Source organism: Pseudonaja textilis, chromosome 2 (assembly GCF_049901715.1).
Source record: "Pseudonaja textilis isolate UNSWEBS1 chromosome 2, rPseTex1.2, whole genome shotgun sequence".
NCBI classification, from domain to species: domain Eukaryota; kingdom Metazoa; phylum Chordata; class Lepidosauria; order Squamata; family Elapidae; genus Pseudonaja; species Pseudonaja textilis.
This window is the reverse complement of record NC_141991.1, coordinates 214,541,848-214,565,058: the sequence shown is the minus strand read 5'-3', so window position 1 is coordinate 214,565,058 and position 23,211 is coordinate 214,541,848. Positions and strand designations below refer to the sequence as shown.

At 36.9% G+C, this 23,211-nt stretch overlaps 1 protein-coding gene across 1 annotated transcript in view; it reads right to left on the bottom strand.

Annotated features, from left to right (window-relative positions):
* The window catches only part of ST8SIA4 (ST8 alpha-N-acetyl-neuraminide alpha-2,8-sialyltransferase 4), an 84,081-nt gene that overhangs the window by 46,931 nt on the left and 13,939 nt on the right, over window positions 1-23,211 (bottom strand). The window contains exon 3 of the mRNA XM_026714595.2: window positions 10,368-10,625. Coding sequence (XP_026570380.2) covers window positions 10,368-10,625 — 258 coding nt within the window. The remainder of the gene's footprint in view (window positions 1-10,367; window positions 10,626-23,211) is intronic.

The following is a 23,211-nucleotide window of genomic DNA, read 5'->3' as shown; positions in this document are numbered from 1 at the left end:
TTCCATTTCTTCACTCTATCAGGCATGAGAAACTATGGTTTAAATCTCCTAATAAAAACTGAACTATCATTAAGCAAGGAAAAGAACAGTGAGCTCTGAGCAGACTGCAGGAAACCCTCCATTAAGTTGGTGAAAACAGAACAGAGAAGCCTAGTAAGAGCCATGTAAATACAAGAGGATCATTCACCAGTTATGTTTTCCAAAGAAGGCAGCCAGGTGCCATGAGGATCCCATCTCAGCAACATACATGGTGAAAAAAAAAGGGAATAAATAATCATGGGAAGAAGATGAACGTAAGCTCTAAAATCTAAATTCCTAATTTTCATAGATTTAATGTTTCAATATTTGCAACTTAACCATCTGTGGCTTTATGCTGGAATGGAACCATATAATGAGGGCAACCTGAATTGTCCTGTCAGGTGTCTTCCAAGGAAAGCTAAGAAACTATAGAGTTACCTGGGGAGGGGGAAAAGGGAGGGTAGAGACCAACAGTGAGGAGAGATGTGGGAGCTGTTCGAAAAGAACACTAAGTGCCAACAGTGGACTTACACTAAAAGAATGCCGGTTTGAATGACAAAGTAAAAACGGTGCTAGAAAATGAAGAGAGAAAAGTAATGTGTATTTTGAAAAAAAATTGCAAAATGAACAAAGAATGGTCAAGATTAATAATGTAAACATTAATGATTAATAAGAGCCCTGATAAGAGTGAATAGAATTAAAATAGCTATAAAACTGAGATCAGGAATTTTGGAAGAAACACTTAAGAGATCCATATGAAACTTGATCATTCATTGATAGCATCCCCCCCAAAAAAAAAAAAAAACTTGATGAAAGCAGTCTGTAAGAATGTTGAAAATTTTAAGACTAAGGGTGTAGATTGTATGACTGGAAAAGGTTAAAATGTTAAAGTATAGAAATTTGCTCCATTGAATGTATGAACAATGGCTGCATCTAGGCATTAGAAGCTTTCACATCACCACTAGTTGTAGAAAAGGCAGATTCCTCTTATACTTGCAAAGGATAGTCATAAAACTAATAGGGAGTCTGTCTCTATAATTGCTACTGTTCCAAGAAGAACATTATCCTATCTTTTCTCTAGAAGCTCAAGGCAATATATATGATAACCACTCCCTGATTTATTTCAACAATAAATCATTGAGTTGCTTAGGCTAAGAAAGCATAACTACATCAATATCACTGTCTGAACTCCAGTGAAACTTAAACCACTGCCTTCAGTCTAAACCAGGGGTCATCAACCTTTTGGACCTCAGGGACCACCGAACTCATAATTTTAGATCCCGGGGAACACTAACTGGTTCTGTGGGTGTGGCCTAATTTGTGGGTGTGGCTTGGTGTCATGTGACTGGCTGGGCATGGCTGGTATGTAAATATTATAAATATTTATATAAATATTGATATTTTTTTTATAAAAAAGAGCAACTTTTATCCAAAATCAGGCAAAGCAGGCAGGCAGATTGAGTTGCTCACAGAATCACAGATTCATTCAAAAATCTATCTATTGGCTAGCTCAGTCTGTCACATAAAATTTGCTTGCAAGCAAACTCACAAAATTAATTCACAACACACCATTCATGTAAATATTGAATTTTTTATTTAAAAAAAGAGTAACTTTTACCCAAAATCAGGCAAAGCAGGCAGATTGAGTTGCTCACAGAATCATTCAATGATCTATCTGCCATCGGCTAGCTCAGTCTCTCAAATTTGCTTGCTGTGAGTCTGCACTGAATTTGCTTGCAAGAAAACCTTCAGTCCTAAGGGAAGTTCAGCTGTACTTAAAAGCCGAGCCAAAGATCTAAAGACTAGCTAGAAAGCAAGAAATCCAACCATTTTCTGCTTCCTAGCTAATCTAAATCTCCCAGAAGAACAGAACAAATGATGGTCGGAAAAAGGAAAAATAGAAATTTAGCAGGCAAGTTTACCAGGTAAGGAGTGAGTGGGAGGGTTTCTGCAGGCCATTTGGGTGGCGCAGCCTTGTGTTTCTGTGCAGCCTGGATTGTTTTTGTGGGGGTGCTCTGGGGGGGGTGAGATTTCTCTGCAGCCTACCAAAATTTTCTCACGGCCCATCAGTGAGCTGCGGCCCATTGGTTGGCGACCACTGGTCTAAACCAATCACCTCAATCAGAGTTTATGAAAAAAATATGAGCGCTACTATAAGCTGTTACATCTATGCATTTTCTACAATGTACAGGAAATGGTATTTCATTCCTGACAATATGTCTCTGTGAAATGTTGGGAATAATATTATCTTAATTTGCTAAAGCTTTTGAAACACTCTGCTAAGAAAAAGGAAGTCTTCAAATTAAGCTCAATTTTTTTATATAAAGAAAGAGAAAGGAAAAACTGGAACAGATAACCCTGAATGTTCTGACCTATGAATAAAACCAAAGAACTAATAAAACCAAATAGCTAATATTGTTCTTTTATGATCTGTCTCTTGAAATAAAGTTTTTTAAAAATGAGTATCAGATTTGAGAGGTTGGTATTATAAGTAATGTAAGGGTTCTCTGCTTTCTCTGCTTTGTTGTTTTATGGGTCTTTTTTGTTTCAAGTAATTATAGCAATAGTACTTAGACTTATATACCACTTCTTAGTGCTTTACAGTCCTCTCTAAGTGGTTTGCAGAGTCTACATATTGCCCCCAACAGTCTGGATCCTCATTTTACTGACCTCGGAAGGATGAAAGGCTGAGTCAACCTTGAGCCAGTGGGAATCGAACTGCCAAACTGCTGGCAGTTGGCAGTAAGCAGAATTAGCCTGCAGCACTGCAATCTAACCATTGTGCCACCACAGCTCTATTACATATATTAAAAATATATTATTGAAATCCTGGGGACAAATATAATAGTTAAAAATGTCACCATGAAAGCAAGGAGCACCTCAAACACAAACAGCAATACAGAAGTTGATACTTTTTAAAAAACCTCTAGCTCTACTGAGCTTAATTGCAAAAACAATTATTCCAGGTAGAAAAAAAGCAACATTGTGGATATTAAGGAATAGATTCATATGTTGATTTTGAAAGTATCTTTAAAATGAATAGATGGAGCAGTGTACATTACCATATAACTAATTTTAATATTATGAATGTATCAAATTAATTCTACATTAATGTTTTATGCATCTTTTGTTTTTGAGATTTTTTTCATTTGAATCAATTAAATATATCAGGTTATCTGATTTTTCTTGTCTTATTAATTTCAATTCATCTTCCAGTAGGAAAGGTGATAACAAAATGATGCACTCCATGAAGAGCATAATTCTTTCTATAGTATCTGAAAAGAAAACATTTTAGTAACCACAAAACCTGTTTTTTGAATTCAGAAAGCAAGTGACTTGGGGGGGAAATCTATCACTTTCAAAATGTTCCAGGAAACCACACCTATTATTTTATAGAATAGAGAAGTTATGACCATTAAAACAAGATTTTGCTTTGCCCTAAGGCTTTATCTTCCTTTTTCATTCTGAACAGGTATCAGAATAAAAGTTTATAAATATAGTTGGATATTAAATGTTGAAGCACATCTTTAATTTTTTAAAAAAATAATTTGAAAACAGCTGTTGCCCAAATAATAAATCCGACTATCCTTTGCAGTTAACCTTCTATGTCCCGTAAGAGTATGTAATTTGGAATAATACTGCTGATATTTTTGTTAGCTCACTAGACTTCAAAAATGAAGAAACAAAACTTCTGCCAACAGCTGAGTAAGATCAGTCAATAACAAGAGTTGGAAAGGACTTTGGAGGTCTTCTATTCTAAATACCCTTCTCAAGCAGAAGACCCTTTATCATTTCAGACAAATGGCTTCCCAATCTCTTTTTAAAAACCTCCAATGATGGAATACCAACAACATTTGGAGAGAACCCGTTCTAGTGGTTAATTGTCTTAACTGTAAATAAATTTCTCCTTAAATCTAGGTTGGTTCTCTCCTTGATTAATTTCCATTGATTAATTTTTTGTCCTGCTTTGGAGAATAGTTGATTCCCTTCTTCTTTGTGGCATCCCCTCAAATATTGAAATACTTCTAAAATGTTACTGCTAGTCCTTCTTTTCATTAGACTAGACATAACTAATTCCTGACACCATTCTTCGTATGTTTTAGCTTCTAGTTCCCTAATCATTTTTATTGCTCTTCTCTGTATTCTTTCTAGAGTCTCAAAAACTTTTTGTTATCACGGAGACTAAAAGTGAATGAAATGTTCAAAGTGTGGTCTTGCCAAGGCTGATAATAAAGCGGTACTAACACTTCATATGATCTTGATTAATATTAATTATGAACACATGATTAATGATAATTAAATAAGTCAGCTGCTGAAATTGACATTAACTAGTAAAATTAATATATTTACATTTGGATGCTTATTAATAAGGAATTAGAAAAACATGACCTAAATAATCCAGGGTTCCTGATTTATATGTAAAACAAAGTTGGGCTGCCCCAAGAACATAAATTTGATTATGGAATAATCCCATTTATGGATTCTCTGAAATCCTTAAGTATAGCTTTGCTTGTCATACAGTATCAGTGTTGCTTTTGGCATGCTGGGAGGGGTTATTTTGGACTGGAGACATCAGAAGGGAAAAAAAACAACTCACATTCTCAGTTCCTAGTTGAATGACTGATGTTTAAACATAGCTCTCAGACTCACTCCATTGCTGAAGAGACACATCTAGCAGTGGTTGAAAATGACATGAAAAAATAAGCAAAAGGAACAGATGTAAATTTTGAGGGGAAGAGAAGGCACCATGTTTAGTTTTGTATTAAAACCTTATTTTAGCCTCCTGAGAAAAACACTATGTCCTGATGTTTTTTTTTTAATATATTTACAATATATAGAGAAAAATAATTCAATGCAACAATGTTTATCACTTATTTCTCTCATTCAAACAGTGGAATTTTCAGGACAGGAGTTTGGGGAGAAACTCCAGTCCCATCCAACAGAAGAAAACCTCCCCAAATGCAGCTGAATTAAACCCACAGAAGAAATGTGAGCATGGAAATGTCTCCAATGCCTCCCTAATTTCTTGGGCTGTAAAAGCAATGGGTGAAAAATGTACTTTTAGGCTGCAAGATTCTCTTAATGTAACCTTAAAGACAGAACTAGAACTTCTGGGTATGCTTCTTGACTGGACCACTTTAGAAGGCTGATGCAAAACAGATAGAATAACTTTAGATTAGACCTTCTAAACTGCACTACTTTCAACTGTGTTAGATGTTGACTTTAAGGGTCTCATTTGTAGGGTTAACAGTATTTTCATATGTTAGCTTCTGTTAGCTGAGATGAGTTTTTGTAGATCTGCATGACATTCTGAAATGATTAGATTTCATCTAAATGACACATATCTGAAATAATGCTCTTTCAAATATTGATGTTATTATTTATTCTTCCAGATCTAAACTACTTCCCAGTGATACTATCAATATTGATTTCTAATGGTTTTAAAGAGATACGTCACATCATTTTAGCTCCCAATCAAGATGAATTTCATTCATAACGTTCCGAATGTTCTACACAATGAGATTTTGAAACCAATCAATGTTCTGTTTTAAACTTCAATTTCCAAATGTGCGTGCATCAACATAAATCTCAGAAAGGAATACTTGAATCAAAGAGTCCACCTTTGTTTTTATTTCTTTATTGATTAAATTTTAATGTTTTGCTTCCTCAAACACCCTTCAAAAAACCCAACATGAACTTACTCCATCTACTTTTGTGAGTTCAAGATAAAAATGTAGGAAGCAAAGCCTTGCTTTGAATTCCCTCTAATTGAACAGTCATTTCAATATTTTTCTGTTGGAATATAAGAAGTCACATTTTAATTGGAGCTGTTACATTTCAAGCTCAAAATAAAGTGTTCTGTGTACATACCTATTACTCAGAAAGGAGACATATTTACCTCTAGAGCTAATTTTGGGTTTATAGCCAAGACTGAATTTTCCCCTTTCCTTGATAAAAAGGAAGATTTTATATTATGTAGACAGGATAAATCTGTCTGTCTGTCGATCTGTCATCTTTTATCACCATCAACTTTAGAAAAAAAGCAGGAAGGAACTAACAGATAGTGGACTGGAACATATGTTTCCTGTGTTAAACGTACTAATTTAATTGTATTATTCATGTCCGTCTATCTCATTATTTCAATATTTATCTTGGATCTAGAAAAGCAGTAAAAAATGCTCCAGATTTGGTTTGGCACAATAGAGAACAACATTCCACACAAAAAAATCCCTTTAGAAAAGAAAGTTATACAATGGCTTAGAATGCTGCTACCTGTCACCATACTATAGTATGACATACCAGCCTACCCAGTTTTAGCACTTCTGGATATGTTGACTGGAACCCAGAATTCTCAGCAATAGACATGTTGAGAAATTCTGGGAATTGATATTTACATGTCAACAAAATATTCAGCATGTGGAAGGCTTGTATCACATATATTGATACCGTGTTTCTCCAACAATACGGCCTCCACCAATAGGAAGACCCAGCATGTTTTCTAGGCATAAAATCAAATTAAGCCCCCCCCCCCCAAATTTAGGCCTAATTTAAAACATGCAAAATGGGGGGGGAGGGTGGGGGGACTTGCCATTTGGAGTGCCGTTGGAGCTACCGCCGCTGTTTGGAGTGCCGTTGGAGTTGCCGCCGCCGTTTGGAGTGCTGTTGGAGCTGCTGCCGCCATTTGGAGCTGCTGCCGCCATTTGGAGTGCCGTTGGAGCTGCCGCCGCCGTTTGGAGCTGCCGCCACCGTTTGGACTGCTGTTGGAGCTGCCGTTGCCGTTTGGAGCTGCCGCCGCCGTTTGGAGTGTCGCCGCCATGTTTGGAGCTGCCGCTTCCGTGTTTGGAGCTGCCGCCATGTTTGGAGTGGCGGCGGCACTCCAAATGGCAGTGGTGCTCCAAACAGCGGCAGTGCTCCAAACACGGAAGCGGCACTCCAAACGCCGGCAGCAGCTCCAAACGTGGAGGCGGCACTCCAAACAGCGGCGGCAGCTCCAACAGCACTCCAAACGGCAGTGGCAGCTCCAACGGCGCTCCAGATGAGGATGAAAGGGGGGGGGAATTAAGTCACCCCCAAAAAGACAGCCTAGCCGTTTTTTCGGGGCTCAAAAAAAAAATAAGGCCCGGGCCTTATTATGTGAGAAACACGGTATTTCCAATTTGTTCTAGTGGTCAAGGCACCAGGCTAGAAACAAGGAGACTGTGAGTTCTATTCCTACCTTAAGCAAGAAAACTGGCTGGGCGACTTTGGGCCAGTCATAATCACTCACTTCACAAGGGTGTTGTTGTAGAGAAAATAGAAGAAGGAGTAGGTATGTATGTTAGGTATTTTTGCTGCCTTGAGTTATTTATAAAAATAATAAAGGCAGGATAAAAACATATAAAGAGAAGTAAAAATAAATAAAATTGATAATTAAAAAATACATGACGTGCAGATTTAAATCTTCTAGATATAACTCAACCCAACTCACAATTCATACCAAAGAATAAATTGTTGAGTTAAATTCAAGCTATGAAATAATTCTATGAGCATTCTCTGCCTTCACTAATGCAAAAAGGGAAGCAATATACAAATAACTAGAATCTCATATATGAATGACATACAGCAGTCCATTTTGACTACAAGGAAAGATGAATACATGGCAAGATATTCCATGATGAACAGTAATTGAAAACTTCTCTTTAAATCAGCGGTCGGCGACCAGTGGGCTGCGGCCCACTGGAGGGCCGTGAGAAAATTTTGGTGGGCCGCAGAGAAATCTCACCCCCAGAGCACCCCCACAAAGCAATTAATCCAGACTGTGCAGAAACACAACACTGTGCCGCCCACATGGCCTGCGGGAACCGTCCCCGCACACTCACTTCCTTACCCGATAAACTTGCCTGATAAATTGCTATTTTTCCTTTTTCCGACCATCATCTGTTCTGCTGTGCTGGGAGATTTAGATTAGCTAGGAAGCAGGAAATGGCTGGATTTCTTGCTTGCTAGCTAGTTTTTAGATCTTTGGCTAAGCACAGCCAAACCTCTCTTAGGACTGAAGGTTTGTTGCAAGCAAATTAAGTGCAGACTCACAGCAAGCAAATTTGAGAGACTAAGCTAGCTGATGGCAGATAGATATATCTCTGAATGATTCTGTGAGCAACTCAATCTGCCTGCTTTGCCTGATTTTGGGTAAAAGTTGCTCTTTTTTATAAAAAAATTCAATATTTATATAAATATTTATAATATTTACATACAATCCATGCCCAGCCAGTCACATGCCCAGCCAGTCACATGACCACCAAGCCACACCCACAAATTAGGCCACACCCACAGAACTGCTTAGTGGTCCCTTGGATCTAAAATTATGAGTTTGGTGGTCCCTGAGGTCCAAAAGGTTGGCAACCCCTGCTTTAAATGATGACAACAGGTGGTACCATTAATAAAAAGTCTAATTATATTAGGTGGTGATACAATGAACAGATCATCAAGAGTACTATCTGTCTAGATCTATAAAACACATATGTATGATTATTTACTGTTTCTGCAGGTAACAGATATACACACCTATATATAAACTTTGCAATGTTTTTCACTTGTATGTGTTCCTCTTAAGCTCAGAAAGCATTCTAGAAATTAGATGGATTATGTTAGATAAACTGCAGGATTTGAACTCATTTGTACCCCAGAAACAATTGACAGATATCTATTATTTGTACTTCAGAAACATCTGCAAGATGGTAGGTTACTCAGCCAAGTGTTAAGTATAAGTGTCTACTATCATCCTTGCTACATCATCTCTGATTGGAACAGTGGAGAATCTCTTTTGATTTAAAGAAAATGTAACTAAAACAACAATTCTTTTAAGTAATGATATAAATGCAACAAAACAAGCAAACTGTAAAAGTTGTAGGTTTTTTTAAAAACAGAACTTTTAACTTCCCAGAACAAATAACAATATTCACTTTGAAAAGATAACTGCCTGAACAACAATAATTTACACAGCTTTTAAACTGTACTTATTTATAGAACTCCAAGTGTGTAGACACAGAACTTAAACTATATTCCACCATTTAAAATGTTAACCCAGAATGTAAACTACTGAACAGTGACATGTATATATTTAGGAAAACTGACTTAGTCACACTTATTTCAGTAGTGATGTTGAGCAATTTTTAGAGGAGAAAAAATATCACAAAAGAGCAAAGAACTCTTGTATCTCACAGCCACTCTTTGTCCCCACTTCCCAAAACTTATTTCTAAAGTTTACAAGAAGTCAATGCTATGTTGATGGAGAAGATGATGTCTTTATTTATATTTGGGGAGGGTTTATAAAATTAAGTGCAAGATTTGCACAAACTCAACACAATAATTTTACCTACTTCCTACAAAATGCAAAGAACTGTACCACCAAAAATTATCAATCAATCAGAAAATCTGGTGGTATAATGAGGAAAGAGTAAAGAATATTGAAATATGACACTTAATATTGTTTAATTTGACTGGATTGTTTGCCTTCTGTAATTTGATACCAATAGATCTAGTAAACTCTTACTTAGAAAATATAGTGAACATATCTAATATATCTAATTGATTTTATTAGCTTCTTTAGTTCCCTATGTAGCAATATGGTTCTTTGACTTTTGTCTCCAGATAATGCTGGCTCTTTGGCTTAAGAAACAGAGATATATCATCCCCTAAAGTCAGTCACAACTAGTGGGATAAAACCCACAGAAACACCTTTAGCTTTTTAGTTCCTAATGCTTGTATTATTTTTAATTAATTTTATTTTACCTGAATTTTGATTTCTTGCTGATCTTTGATAATTATATTCAATTTTAAAGAAATTAATTATTAAAATGAAATATATGAACATATTTGTGCATGTAGTTAAGATACCTTTTCAGTGCAGTACAGCATCTAAGTGTTTAGATAGAAAATTTTAATAATCCACTTAATGGGAATTATTTGGCTAATTCCCAGTGTATTTCATCTAAACGTAACCATAGATAGTGCATGTATAATAAATAAATATGGTAATTTTCTATTATGATGACTGGCAAGAGGGAAAAATTGAAAACATTTTCTCTTTGTGGAGCCAGTTCCCTATCAAAATAATTGTTGTGCCTGCATAAAGAGCAAAAGCAGATCCTACAAACAGCATCACAAATCTCTGCAGTCTCCGAGAGTGCAATTTCTCTTTCATAATATATAGGCAGCACTTTTCATTTTCCACTGAAAATCTTTTGATTTGGGCATCATACAGTGAAAGATATATTTCAGAAAATCTGAGGTATCATTCCAAGTTAAGCATTTCTGTTCATTGCTGTTGAAGTAATAAGCAATCTGTCAAGCAAAAGATAAAGACTCACCTTATAACAAACTCATGACTGTCAATCTCTTTTCCACACCCACTATCCAGAAGGATGCCAGAATTTCCTACAACAGCACATGTCTTAAATCGACGATTCTTCATTGGAGAAACTTCAGGAAGGAGGCTATGCAAATCCTGAGAAATATTTAGTGTACGGCGTCTGTCTAACACATAGTGGATTACATCTCCCGGCTTGAAACTGCTTTTGACAACCGAGATGTCTCTTTCAGCATCCAAGAATCGAAGAATATTCTTCCTGCATTGTAAACAAGAAGGTATTGTACCTCTTTAAGACCTTAAGGAAATTGCTCATATGTCTCATCTGAAAGATGTATTTCAGAAGACTGATCTGTTTCTTTTGGGAAAACTCACCTCCGAACTTGCATGATCACTTCAAGATAATTCATACTTCAATTGCCTAATTCAAATGTCAGATAAAATAAACTCTCTGCTGTATACCAGGAGGAAATCAACATTCAGGGTAGAGAATGAAATAATAAAAAAAAATCTAAGACTGATTTTCATTGATGGGGCCAAGCCCTAGTTTGAACTGTATATGACATCCTCCCACTTTTGTGCAAATCCTCCATTTCTATGATCAAACAGTTTCTAGTATTCAGCAAGTTACTATTCAAAGGATGGAAACATTTTTTTCTTTTTTTCAGCAAGATATGACACCTCTTGAAACAATGAGTGAAAAATTATTATCTGTCAACTTAAAATTATAACAAAATTACATTTGGAAGCCTAAGATTAAAAATTGTGGTCTAATTTTAAATTTTCATGTTTAGCTCCCACAGGTCAATTTTACTGATTATTTTTAATCAACAAAGAAATCAAAACTTTTAGAAAAAAATAGATTGAATCATATCTGTAACAAAATAATTCTACACACAAAACAATAAATAACTTTCATTTAACAAATCAGTTTTCGATAGCATACTAAATTATATATGTATGTTAATAAGAAGTTAGGTCAAGAAGCGAGCGGAGAATCTTGGTTTCCAATAGATGGTTATTTCTCATGTTTTCAGCTCCAATTCCCCATCAGAGTACATTCTTAAAAGAAAAGTACTTTTTCCAGGACAATCCTGAAAGATCCATTTAAAGGTTAGTTGTAGAATCAGACTGACCCATGAGGAAATGACATCACTTTGATTCTAGAATTCCTACCTCTCATCCTGCCCAAGTCTAGATACAAACAAATCCAAGCCAACTGTGAAAATGAAATAATAGTCCTTTCCAAATGCTTGTTCCCAACGAGAAAATTTTCTTTTCTCTTCTGCTTTGGGAATGGATTTACTGTGTGCTTTTCTTACTGCTTCCTTTGAAGAGAAAAAGAGTTGCTCTAGGGCACTGTGTGGCTGTTTCTTGGGGACCAGATTTGGGATAGAGCAATGAGATTAGTGAATAGAAAATACAAAGAATCTCTTGGAAGAGCAAAGAGGCTTCTGCTGAAGCTGAGAGCTTTTTGCAGTCTGTGAAATATACAAGTAGTCCTTGACTTGCAACATTTCATTTAATGACCATTCAAAATTATAACAGCACTGAAAAAAAATGACTTATGACCTTTTTCACACTTATGACCATTGCAGCATCCACACGATCAAAATTCAGGTGCTTGGCAATTAACTCATATTTATGATGGTCAGTGTCCTGGAGTCATGTGATCACCTTTTGCGGCCTTCCAACAAGCCAAGTCAATGAGGAAGCCAGATTTGCTTCGCAATCTTGTTAACTGCAGTGATTCACTTAACAACTGTGGCAAGAAAGGTCTAACAAAATTTATCTAACAATTGTCTCACTTAGCAACAGAAATTTTGGGCTCAATTGTGGTTATAAGTCAAAGGCAACCAAGCTTTATTCATTACTGCCTACAGAAGGAACATTGGAAACTGCCTTATACTGGTTCAATGGTACTTTGAAAAGCAGTGTTCCTTCATGAATTCAGTCACGTTGATGGTCTTCCTTCTAACATGGATCAAATGTTTGTAGGCATCCCATTATAAAGCTTTTCTTTAAAACAAATGTTTGGTAACTTAGCATTGAACACAAAATAGTATTTTCCAATAAGCTTCTCAATATATTTCTGATCCATATAAGTGAATGCTTAGTCCAGGATGATAGATAAGTCTATGAAGGAACTAATCTTTGCCAAGGACCTTTGAAGGGTAAAACAACCTGAGAAACACTTCCTTGATTACTTTTAGTACATTAGCCATCTAGGCACACACACAGAAAATGGCTTTAGATTTCCATGAGGACAGGCTGATGAATCACCTTTCAGACACAGTTATGTGCCCCAGAAGGCTGTCTAAGATGTGTCATCTCTTCAGTCACTGCAAACAACCTGCCTCCCTGATAAATGTGCCAACTTTTAGAAAGATTTGTCTAATTTGATAGTTATTCCTCTCCTAGCCTGTAGCCTTTTAGTAATTAACCTTATACTTGGAACCCAGTTTCAAAACTATCATCTCCAATGGCTTATTGTTTATCTTATGTAAGGAACGGGCAACCTTTTAGTAGCAGGACACATTCAATAGTTTTTTTCTGGAGAAGCAAAGATTGTATCTGCAGATGTTGATGCAACAGTTGGAGCAATGTCACGCATGCAGATAGGAATGTTTCATGCGTGTGTGCAGGTTGTGAATGGATGGTGTTTTCCTTAAAAAAAAACCTTATAAGACAAGTTTAAGTTTTATGGCAGCTGACCATGCTCCAATCTCATGGCATTTCCCCTCCAGGAGTTCCCAGACAAAATGGCTATCATTCACATTTCTGGAAGTTAAAGTACAAACTCATTCAACAAAAAGTGAATAGTGAAAAATTTAGTAAAGACAATAAATGACCATATGGTACTGGCTAACAACAGGGGTGGGATTCAAATTTTTTAATGATCAGTTCTGTGGGCGTGGCTAGGTGGGTGTAGCCATGTGACTGGATGAGCATGGATTGTTTTTGCAGCAAACACCCCCCCACACCATTTTTTTCTCCTTCTGTCAAGATTGGAGAGTCCTGACTTAGAGAACTAAAAGATAGCAAGTCAAATTAAATGGATAATTAAAAACATTTAGTCATAATGACCTCATGTTTCCTTCAGTTGTGCCTACCAGCTGTAAAAGAACAGCAACAGTCTCCTATATCATATTTTCTCAGAAAATTCATATGGAGATCTGGTTAGTCATAAGAGAAATAAGATATGAGACAGGATGGGTCTTTCATTTTCTCTAGCAAAGCTATTTTCTTAGTGAATGACAATTGCAGCAGATTTACAGATTTTAAAACAACACATAAGCTAGAAAAAAATGATAGATTTCTATACAGAGACACATAATAAATAAAGCCATTAAAATCCCGAGTATCCATATTCAGTGCTCTAAGTCAGAAGAAGATTTCTTAGATTCTAACTGAACGTTATTTCCATGAGGTATATTCATATATACATACATGAAACTTAAATATTGCTAAATGTGAAAAGAAAAATGTTTTTCTGTGTCTTCAATATACAACTAAATTAGGATCAAAACAAGAAAATACATGTTTCAGAATAATGAAGCAATAAAGCAAAATGAAAAATATTAAAACCTAAAGTGCCTAGAGATCCTGATAAATGATAATAAAGTAAGGCAAATGTTTCATTTCCCTAGTTTCACTGTTCTGCCATTTTTTTTAATCCTTAATGTAATCTTGCATCCAAATGGTTTTAAAGCCTTTCAAGTCTAATATACTTAGATTGGCAAAATGTAAGAGTATTGGAAAAATTGCATTAAAGACTAAAATAAGCAACTGATCTAGCTGCACTAATAGTTGCAAAAGGACAATAATGAATTTTTACAAGTTTCCCAGTTTCTGACTCAAAACAGTTAGCTGCATTACACAGAGTCAAATAATTGTATCAGGGATGCAGATCCCTTTTTTTTCTGAAATAGTCCTGTGCCCATGAGAGTGAACCATTATGGGCTACATGCCTCTCATCACTGAAGAAAATTCAAGAACAGAGAATGTTGAAATCAAAAGCAGGCAAAAGCAACACCTTTTTAGTTGCTCATCTCTTTCTCTCCCTCTCTCTCCCCCACTTCCTCTCTGTTGAAAAAGTGGTTAGGGAAAGATGTTTTTGCCATCAGGTAGGCTGCTTAGAGAGAGCTTTTGAAATCGAATTAAGGCTTAAAGCAGCCTTCTCTAACTGAAAACTGTCCTATAGTCCATAACTTGTGATGCCTGCAACTGAACATTACGTTACTTACTTAAGGAAGGCATTATTTTCTCCAAGGATTATGGTGGCATAGAACAGAATCCCTTGCTCAATTTTCTCCACAGCAACAACACTGTAAGATATGTTGGGCTGAAAGATAGTTCGAAGTTACCCTATGACCTCCCATAGCTGAAGATGGTCTGGATATCACAAGTCTAATATTTAGCACTCTATCCACTGGTTCTACCACATTGTTCCATCCTTTCCTTTATATTGTTTTTCAAGGTGAAAAACATGGTTTGATTGTTCCTTGCTATATTAGTTACACAACTTTGTGTGGTAAGTTAAGGTAGAAGAAAGACTGACTAGTTCAAGTTCTTTTTATGAATTTCACTGCCAAGTGAAAATTTGAACTCAGACCTCTAATTTATTTTATTAAGTACATTATATTGTGTATATTAATAAATGTATAGTAACAAATGTATTTTTTAGCACCCTAGAACAGTTTTTATGGAAAAAAGCATATTAATATGTTTTATATGTTTAATAAATAGAAACCAAGTTGCCAGAGAAAGCTCTCAGCAAATATTATATCCTACACATTTAAAAATACAAATTTTCTAGAAGAAGGCTTTTTCATTCTTTAATGCTACCGTTGTTTGGCTTTATCAACCATTAACAGTAACACATTTTTGGGAACCCAGACAAATAGATACTAACCTAATTAGAAAATCTAATTTTAGCAAAATTAGTATTATAAACTTCTTGACAATTTACAACATACTTTGTGTCAAAACAATTGGGCAAAAAGTATTAAAAAATTATTTACAGCCTGTCTTAAAATTATTTTCTGTGATAAAAACATGGAGTCAACTATAAGTCTCTACAGAGAAATACAGCCTAGGGGGGAAAAAAACACTCAAAGTATTAAACTACTTTACATGGAATCAAAATACTGAATGAAAAAAGAAAAGTTAGGATGTGATTTTACCAAGAATTAATCAATCAATCAAAGTCTCTAAGAGCTACACTGATATGATGTTGATGTTATTCTTTTACAAAATGAATAAAGTATTTTGGATCCTTTTTGATAATAAAGCAGATTTTGGGGCGGAGACTCAACAACAACAACAAAAGAGTGCTAAGAGATAGCTGAGTAGTGAAGGTTAGGTCATTTATTTTCCATTTTATTTTCACATGACAAAAAAATGAAAGATTATACAACTAAAATTCTGTTTTGCTCCTAAAATGCCCTTTGAGTCACTTGTGGCCCAGAGCTATGGATAAATTTATGACAGAGAGGTCATAGTGTCTGCCAGGGAGGGTGCAATGTTATTTCTGGGTTGCAGCAACATATAAGCATTTCCAAATACCTGTTCAAAGAAACAGTAGCAGGAAAGGCATATGACTCTATGTCTCGTTTTGAATAAAGCATCCAAGAAATAAAACCTTAGGCCAAGATTTGGACTAATTTGGCAGAGCTAACCTAATGTTATATTAATAGACTTTGAAAAAAAAAATATTGGGTCTTTGGTTCAATGAGCATATCTGACATTTGGATACTCTTATAAAATGGTTGTCTTAGTAGCTTTGTCTAGTTAGAAACACCACACTTTAAAGAAGACAAAATGATGCAGTTACTCCTCTCCACTCTTTTTAGTCATCAGTTTGGCTTTGCCTGTTTTCAAAGAAAGCACAGCACACACCTTTATAAAATCTTTCTAAAAACTGCTAATGGAACACAGATATGATCCTAGAAGCATTTTTGGAAGTAAAGATAGTAGCTTTCTATCATTATAGTAAGTCATACAGTCAGTCAGATGTTTCAACTGGATTTGCATTATTTCCACCCTTCCCAAGGACTTGGGATAAGCAAATACGGTATTTTTGTTTTATGGTGCTACATGTATTGTATCATTATTGTTATTCCTGTTTTTATTTTATTTTTTAATTATTTTAAAATAATATCAGGGAAGACCTTGGCAATAAGCAGGCCAAGGGAACTATCACTAGGTATAATGAGACCAATTGAGACTCTGAGATATGGCAATTGCTTGCATTCAACTTTCTTAGATCAATTTATCCACTTTATCAATAAGAGAAAAAAAATCATTCCATTTTTAAAAAAAAATATCACTCAAGCTTGTTACTTTTAAAAAGACTTTGATTGAGTAATTAATACATAACTTAATATGAACTTAGTTTTGTTTTTTTAAAAAATGATTTATCACTTCAAAAATGCAAATTATGTAGATCAGTAGCTAAGTTCAGATCTCTGAGTGTCAAGAAGACAGATGGTCCAAACAAATCTTCACAAACTCTGTTTTTAAAGTTCACCGATTTCATAGTTGCAGTTAAATTATCGTGAGGAATGAAAATGAAAGATTTGTGTTTATATTCTCCTAGGAGTTATTGATTTCACCAAACAAATGGCTATTGTTGTAACTAACTCTTTACTTTATTTATCCTATGAGGTATCTTTGTTAAGGAAAGACTTCACTTTTTGGAGATTTTATTGATCATTTTTCTAACAAATGAAATCACTTCATTAAATAGAACAAATCACAAACAATAAATATGAGAACTCATTTCTATCTGGGCCATCTCTTTAAAGCTGAGGTTAATGATTTAACTGATCTTGGGCTAATCTGTATAAACAATAGCCCTTAATATTTAATATGAGACAATATAGAGAATGGTTTACAATAGTGCTACAATTGAATTACATTGCACATCACACAATCCATTGGTTAAACCACTGCTTAGCATGAATATGTGAATCTAATATTGTTTTCTACATTAATCCGGCCCATACCTGGAAACTAATAATAAGTATAAACAGAATAATGTGTAAAATGTATAGACTGTTACAGAGGTGAGATTTTTTTTAATGTTAAAATACTATGTGCTTTTTTTCATTTTTTTTTCATTTTGGAACATTCTCTTTCTCACATCAAAGAAAGGAAAAGCTGGCCGAAATGAGAATTAGGAAAATGTCTCCTTCATTACCTAACAAACCACAAACTATTTTTCTTTAAACATGCAGCTCCCTGTGGGGCTACAAACTCAATGCAGATTCAACTGCCATTGAAAGGATGAGTAAGATACCATTAAAATTTTGTTATCCTGTATTCTTGAAGAATTGCAATGGCAGACAATAAATGAAGCTCAGGTTTGAAGGCTTAGGTAAACATCTATATATGGCAGTCTAACTATACCTCTCTTCCCAAATTCACAGCATGGAAGATGTTACCTATGCAGGTCATGAAATATGTGGAAGGGAAAAGTTAAGGTCAGACAACTCCTACAATCCAGAATTCCCCAAATTCATTTCAATACTAGTTGTTGAGGTAAGGTTATATATTATGGATTTCAGCAAAAAAATTCTTCAGGTTGCTGAAATCCACACTGAGTAGAATAGCATAATGCCACTGAAGAGATTGAGCTTTCTAATGATTAGTTGTGTATTGAGGGGAAGATACATTTGTAGCATCCACAACACATTGCAGCGATGCCAAAATAATGTTATGTGCACAACCACACAAACAACCACAAAAATAACCACACAAATGTATCACTTATACAAAAGACAATATTTACATAATTGCACTATCTTGCACATTTCTTCATTTTCCTACCTCAGCTCAGCCACTAGATGCCTGAAGAGGATGGAGACAGATGTCTATGTTTGTAAAGTCAATCAGATGCATTAAATGCCACTATTTACATCATTTGATTAAAAAACACCTGATAGTTCAGTATGCTTCCTGGCATAGTCTAACCTTACTTTGTCAGGAGTCTTGGGTAAAGAAATGATATGCAAAATCAAACAAAAAGTTTTGAGAATACAAAGAGAACTTATTTCAGGAGTTAGGGTAAGGGCTCTGGACAGATTATGCCCAAGAGCAAAGTCAGCTCTGGACAGATTATTCCCAAGAGCAAAGACAATAAGAGCCAATGTTTGAAGTGTGCTAGACAATTTAAGAAATACTGGGACTTTGGACTTTCAAGATATCTGTCACTCCCTCTTTCTGCTCACTTCTAGAAGGAACAAACTAGTTTTAAGGACTTCTCTGTCTACTCATGTAGGTTTTTGTGACTAACAACACCATATAATCCACTATATTTGCCACACTTGCTATTAACAAATGAAAAATAAGTCTTGGCACAGTTGTTTTTTACTGCTTGTAAATGTTACCTACCTCACAATTGAGCCTGCAGTGCTGAAAAACCACAAATAACTCACATCCTTTTCAACTTAGCTTGAAGACTTTTTGCTGTTTCCCTTTTTCAGAACAAAAGGAAATCTCCACCTCTAGTAATCATCTGATAAGCTTTTGTGGTTATTCAACTGAAAACAAATAGGACTCTTAACAAAATAACATTCTAGTTTATATGTTTTAAAAGTGTGTATGTACATGTTAGAGAGAGAGAGAGGGGGGAGGGAATGAGAATGCAGTACAGGTTTATGTTCAATCTAATATACAGATGTTCCACTGAAATTGCCATATGTCATTCCACAGACTGCTTTGAAAATTCAGTTTTAAAAAGGTTAAGATTAAGTTTTCATAAGGATTATCAAAAAATTAAAAACAGAATGCAGATAATTAATGAGTTATAAATACATTTCAGCTTCAATTTTATGTGATTTTTAAAATATGTCAGATGCACCTACATCAAATCATCCAATAATTCAGAAATTACAAGAAAATTAAAATTAAATTAAAGGAACCATATAATTTAAGCATAGTAATGGAGAAATATCCATTCATAGTTTTATATATACAAATAAGACTTTTCCCTACTTTTCCTTTTTTAACCAATTTTGGCCTGCATCCTTCTGCCTTCCATCAACCCCAAACTCTCCAAAAGAAATCAAGATACATTTTACTTTGTGATTAACACCATGAAAGCAATGTGCTTTCACTTCTCTGATGCATAGAGATGGCATAATTTACCTCATCAAACCAATTGGATGATTTCTTCTCAGGGTTTTGCCTTAGCATCCATCAAAGAATCTCCAAAGTTGGGTGATTTAGGGACATGCAATGAAACAATCCAGCCTAGAAAATACTTCATATCTAAAGCAGGCTGGAAAAGCAGTGCCTTCTCCATGATGCTCACAAAGGCAACAGAACCTCCAGATTGTTTTGACCTTTCTCAAACACTGTGTAAGACATTCCCCTCATGTGCTGGCCAAGGCTGAGCAGCATTTTCTCTGCAGCATGCCGGAAGAAGGAGATATGTAGTATCTCCCCTGCAGTCTCACCAAAGCTTCTGGCAAGTGGCCCAAGGATGCTCTATGCCAGAAAGCTCCAGAGCTCAATAAGGGGATGCCTGCATTTTGTGTTTAACCTGGCAAGCCTGAAATCAGTTTCACCAGCACTGCAGGGGAAGGCTTGTCTCAGCTTTCTCCTGGAGGATTTCTCAAAAACTTTTATTGCATGTGTTTCACAGGAAAAGACTGGAAGAGGCTCTGAAACAAAGCAAGGTAAAGCAACATAAATACTTAACTGTTTCTTTTAGAAGAAAGAGATCATATTGTTTTGTGAATCAGCTATAAAGAGGTGTTCATTCAAATCTTAATCAAAGTGAAGTATTATCAAAGTTATACACAGACCAACTAACTGCTGTTATTTCTTGTTGATTTATTTCCAAGAGATTGTTCAAGTATGCTGTAACTGTTTAATCCATGTTCTCAATCTCAGGGCAAGGTATTTTAATTTGGGAGAACCTCATGCAACTACACTTGATGGCCTATCCAGAGTTTTCCCCATATCTTCTAGTTCACTAATTTTGATGGAGGCTACTATATACTATTCACTCTTTAATCAGATTTTCAGATCAGCAATTGACAGATCCTTTATATTATCATCCCATAACAGTATAGAACAGTGATGGTGAACCTTTTGGGCACTGAGTGCCCAAAGCCAAGGCACGTCCCCCCGCCATGCATGTGCAACCCGGCACATGTACCCTGGCTCCTATGCATGCACAGCAGAGATCCGAAGACCAGTTGGCCAGCAGGAGATGCGCGCGCATCGGCAATGGAGCTGAGCTAGGGCCATAGGTTCATCACCACTAGTATGGAATTTATTCTGTAAGGATTGTGAACAACGAAAACTGTAAAAATTTAAAATATCGCCTCCCTTGCTTTCACATCAGACAAGTAATTTTTATACCTCTAATAAAATATTCTGTTCCTTTGTAGTTTAGCAGAATGGGCGCTGGTAAATTTACCTGTGAATGCCTTTTCTATCTGTGCTGCGAGAGAGCCCAGGATGGGTAGACTCCTTCTTATGATGTCATTAAGCTGAGTCTGTACTTGTATATCTAAAAGCCAGCCCCCGGACGATCTTATCCAGCTGCAGGCTTCTTTGTGGCCGCTTTGGAGGCAGTACAGGGTAATTTGTAGGTCCCGATGGGCCAAGTGGATGGAGGAGGACAGTATCAACATGTCGTCCAAGTAGCATTGGATCCTCACTGGAACAGAACTTAGTGAAGCCACCAATGCTGCTAGAATCTTTGTAAAGACCCTTGGAGCCAATAAGAAAGTGAAGTGAAGGGCTCAGTACTGGTAGTGGGCATTCTGGTAACAGAAACGGAGAAAATGGCAATGATGAGGCCAGATGGGGATGTGGAGGTAAGCCTCCATGAGCAATGGAAGAGAGGAGGTTGCCCTCCCGAACGCTCTCTAAAATAGAATGCAGTGTCTGCATTTTAAATGGTCTGTATTTGACAAATTGATTGATAAAGTTTAGGTCAAGGATGGCTCGCCACCCCTTCCCCACAAGGCTTTAGGAACAATGAAAAGACGAGAGTAAAATCCTTGTCCCTGTTGTAAGGTGGGGACTGGTTGAATAGCCCTTATGTCGAGAAGGTGTTGAATGGCAGAATTTATAAGGGCTCTCTTTGAAGTGTCCAATGAAACAGGACAAATCAAAAAATTTTCTGGGGGTGATGACAGAAATTCCAATTATAGCCCTGACCTAATAGTGTTGAGCACCCAAGCATCCGTAGTTGACTCCTCCCATTTGGAGGCAAAGAAGTCTAAATGACCTCCAATGGGTGGGGAGAACGAGGAATTACTTAGAGTGACGGAAGTAACGACCCCCTCCCCCCCTGAAAGGGCCATTTACCAGCAGAAGGTTGTTGTCTGCCAGGTGCTTCTGGACGTTGGTCCTGGCGCTGGGTATACGCCCTCTGTGGCCGAGTAAAGCGGGAGGTGGACTCTGCCCGAAAAGCAGGTGGGCGATGAGGAGCTGGGTGATAGTCAGCTTTTTTCCCCAAGGAGGAAATAATTTTTTGTTTATCTCTGGTCTCAATGAGGTACAGCTCTAGAGCCTCACTGAAAAGCTTGTCTCCTGTGCAGGGGGCAGAAACCAGCTTCCATTTGTGGTGTGACTCCACCTGCCAATTTCGAAGCCACAGATGCCTTCTTGCCGCCACTGAAGAAGCCATGGCCTTGATGCAAATTTGGTGGAACTGAAGGTGACATCCGCAGTGAATTCCATTGCTGCTATAATTTTGTTAAGGGCCTGATGAGACCTGAGGTCAGAGGCAGGCCACCGGTCCTGCAGTTGATAAAGCCATCGTAGAGATGCCCTTGTGAAAAACGATGCAGCGGTAGAGGCCCGAACAGCCCATGCAGCTACTTGGTGGTTGCGCTTGAGGGTCTGTTCGGAACACTTATCTTCTGCTTTAAGTACATCTCCTGGCTCAGTGGGAGTTCCAGAAGAGGAGAATGATGCCATAACTGGAGTGTCTATCGAGGGCACTGCAAGGGTGTTGGCTAGGGATGTGCTGACATTGTAGAACCGCTTGTCCAAAGATGATGGGCGAGTACCTGCTGAAGGGGAAGCGCACTGCTCCTTGACCACGTCGAGAAACAAAAGAAGGCAAAACCTCTGTGTGTACTAGTCTGACTCACAGACGAACACAATACAGAAGCCTGATGATGGCAGATGAGATTCTGCCGAAACGTTGCTACAACTTTAAAAGCACAACTATAATGATGTGGGAAAATACCCGAACAAAGCTGAATACCATACATGTAAGTACCTGCAAAAACTTAAGAAAACAAATATATACCATGTTTCTCCAACAAAACGGCCTCCACCAATAGGAAGGCCCAGCATGATTTCTATGCATGAGGTGAAACTAAGCCCTGCCCCCAAAATTTAGGCCTATTTAAACCATGCATTTCCGCACTATTTCTCACATCGTTCGTTAGAACTACACAAGGTAAAGAGAAATAGGAAGGGAACGGGGGGGGAGAAAACTTGCCTTTAGGAGTACCATGCAGGTAGCCTAGGCTAGAATACCCTGATCTACTACCGATGGAACATCATTCGATAGAGGCTCCCCAAAGGCAGAGTGACCAGCTACTTCTATCGGCCGGTAGAAGTGGCTGCTGACTCTGCCTTTGGGGAGCTTCCATCAGCCAATAGAAATGGCCTCGTGAGGGGAGCTTGCATTAGTTGTCTTTGAATCTACCAGCGGGGCAGGAGAGAAAGCACACGTATATCTGTGTCTGGATGAAAATTGTGAGATTGCGACAGAGGGAATGGGAGAAAACGCCTTAGCCCAAATGTATTCTTGTTTTGCTTTCTTACCCATTCCCTGATCAATCTCTCCAGGGCAGCTTTTA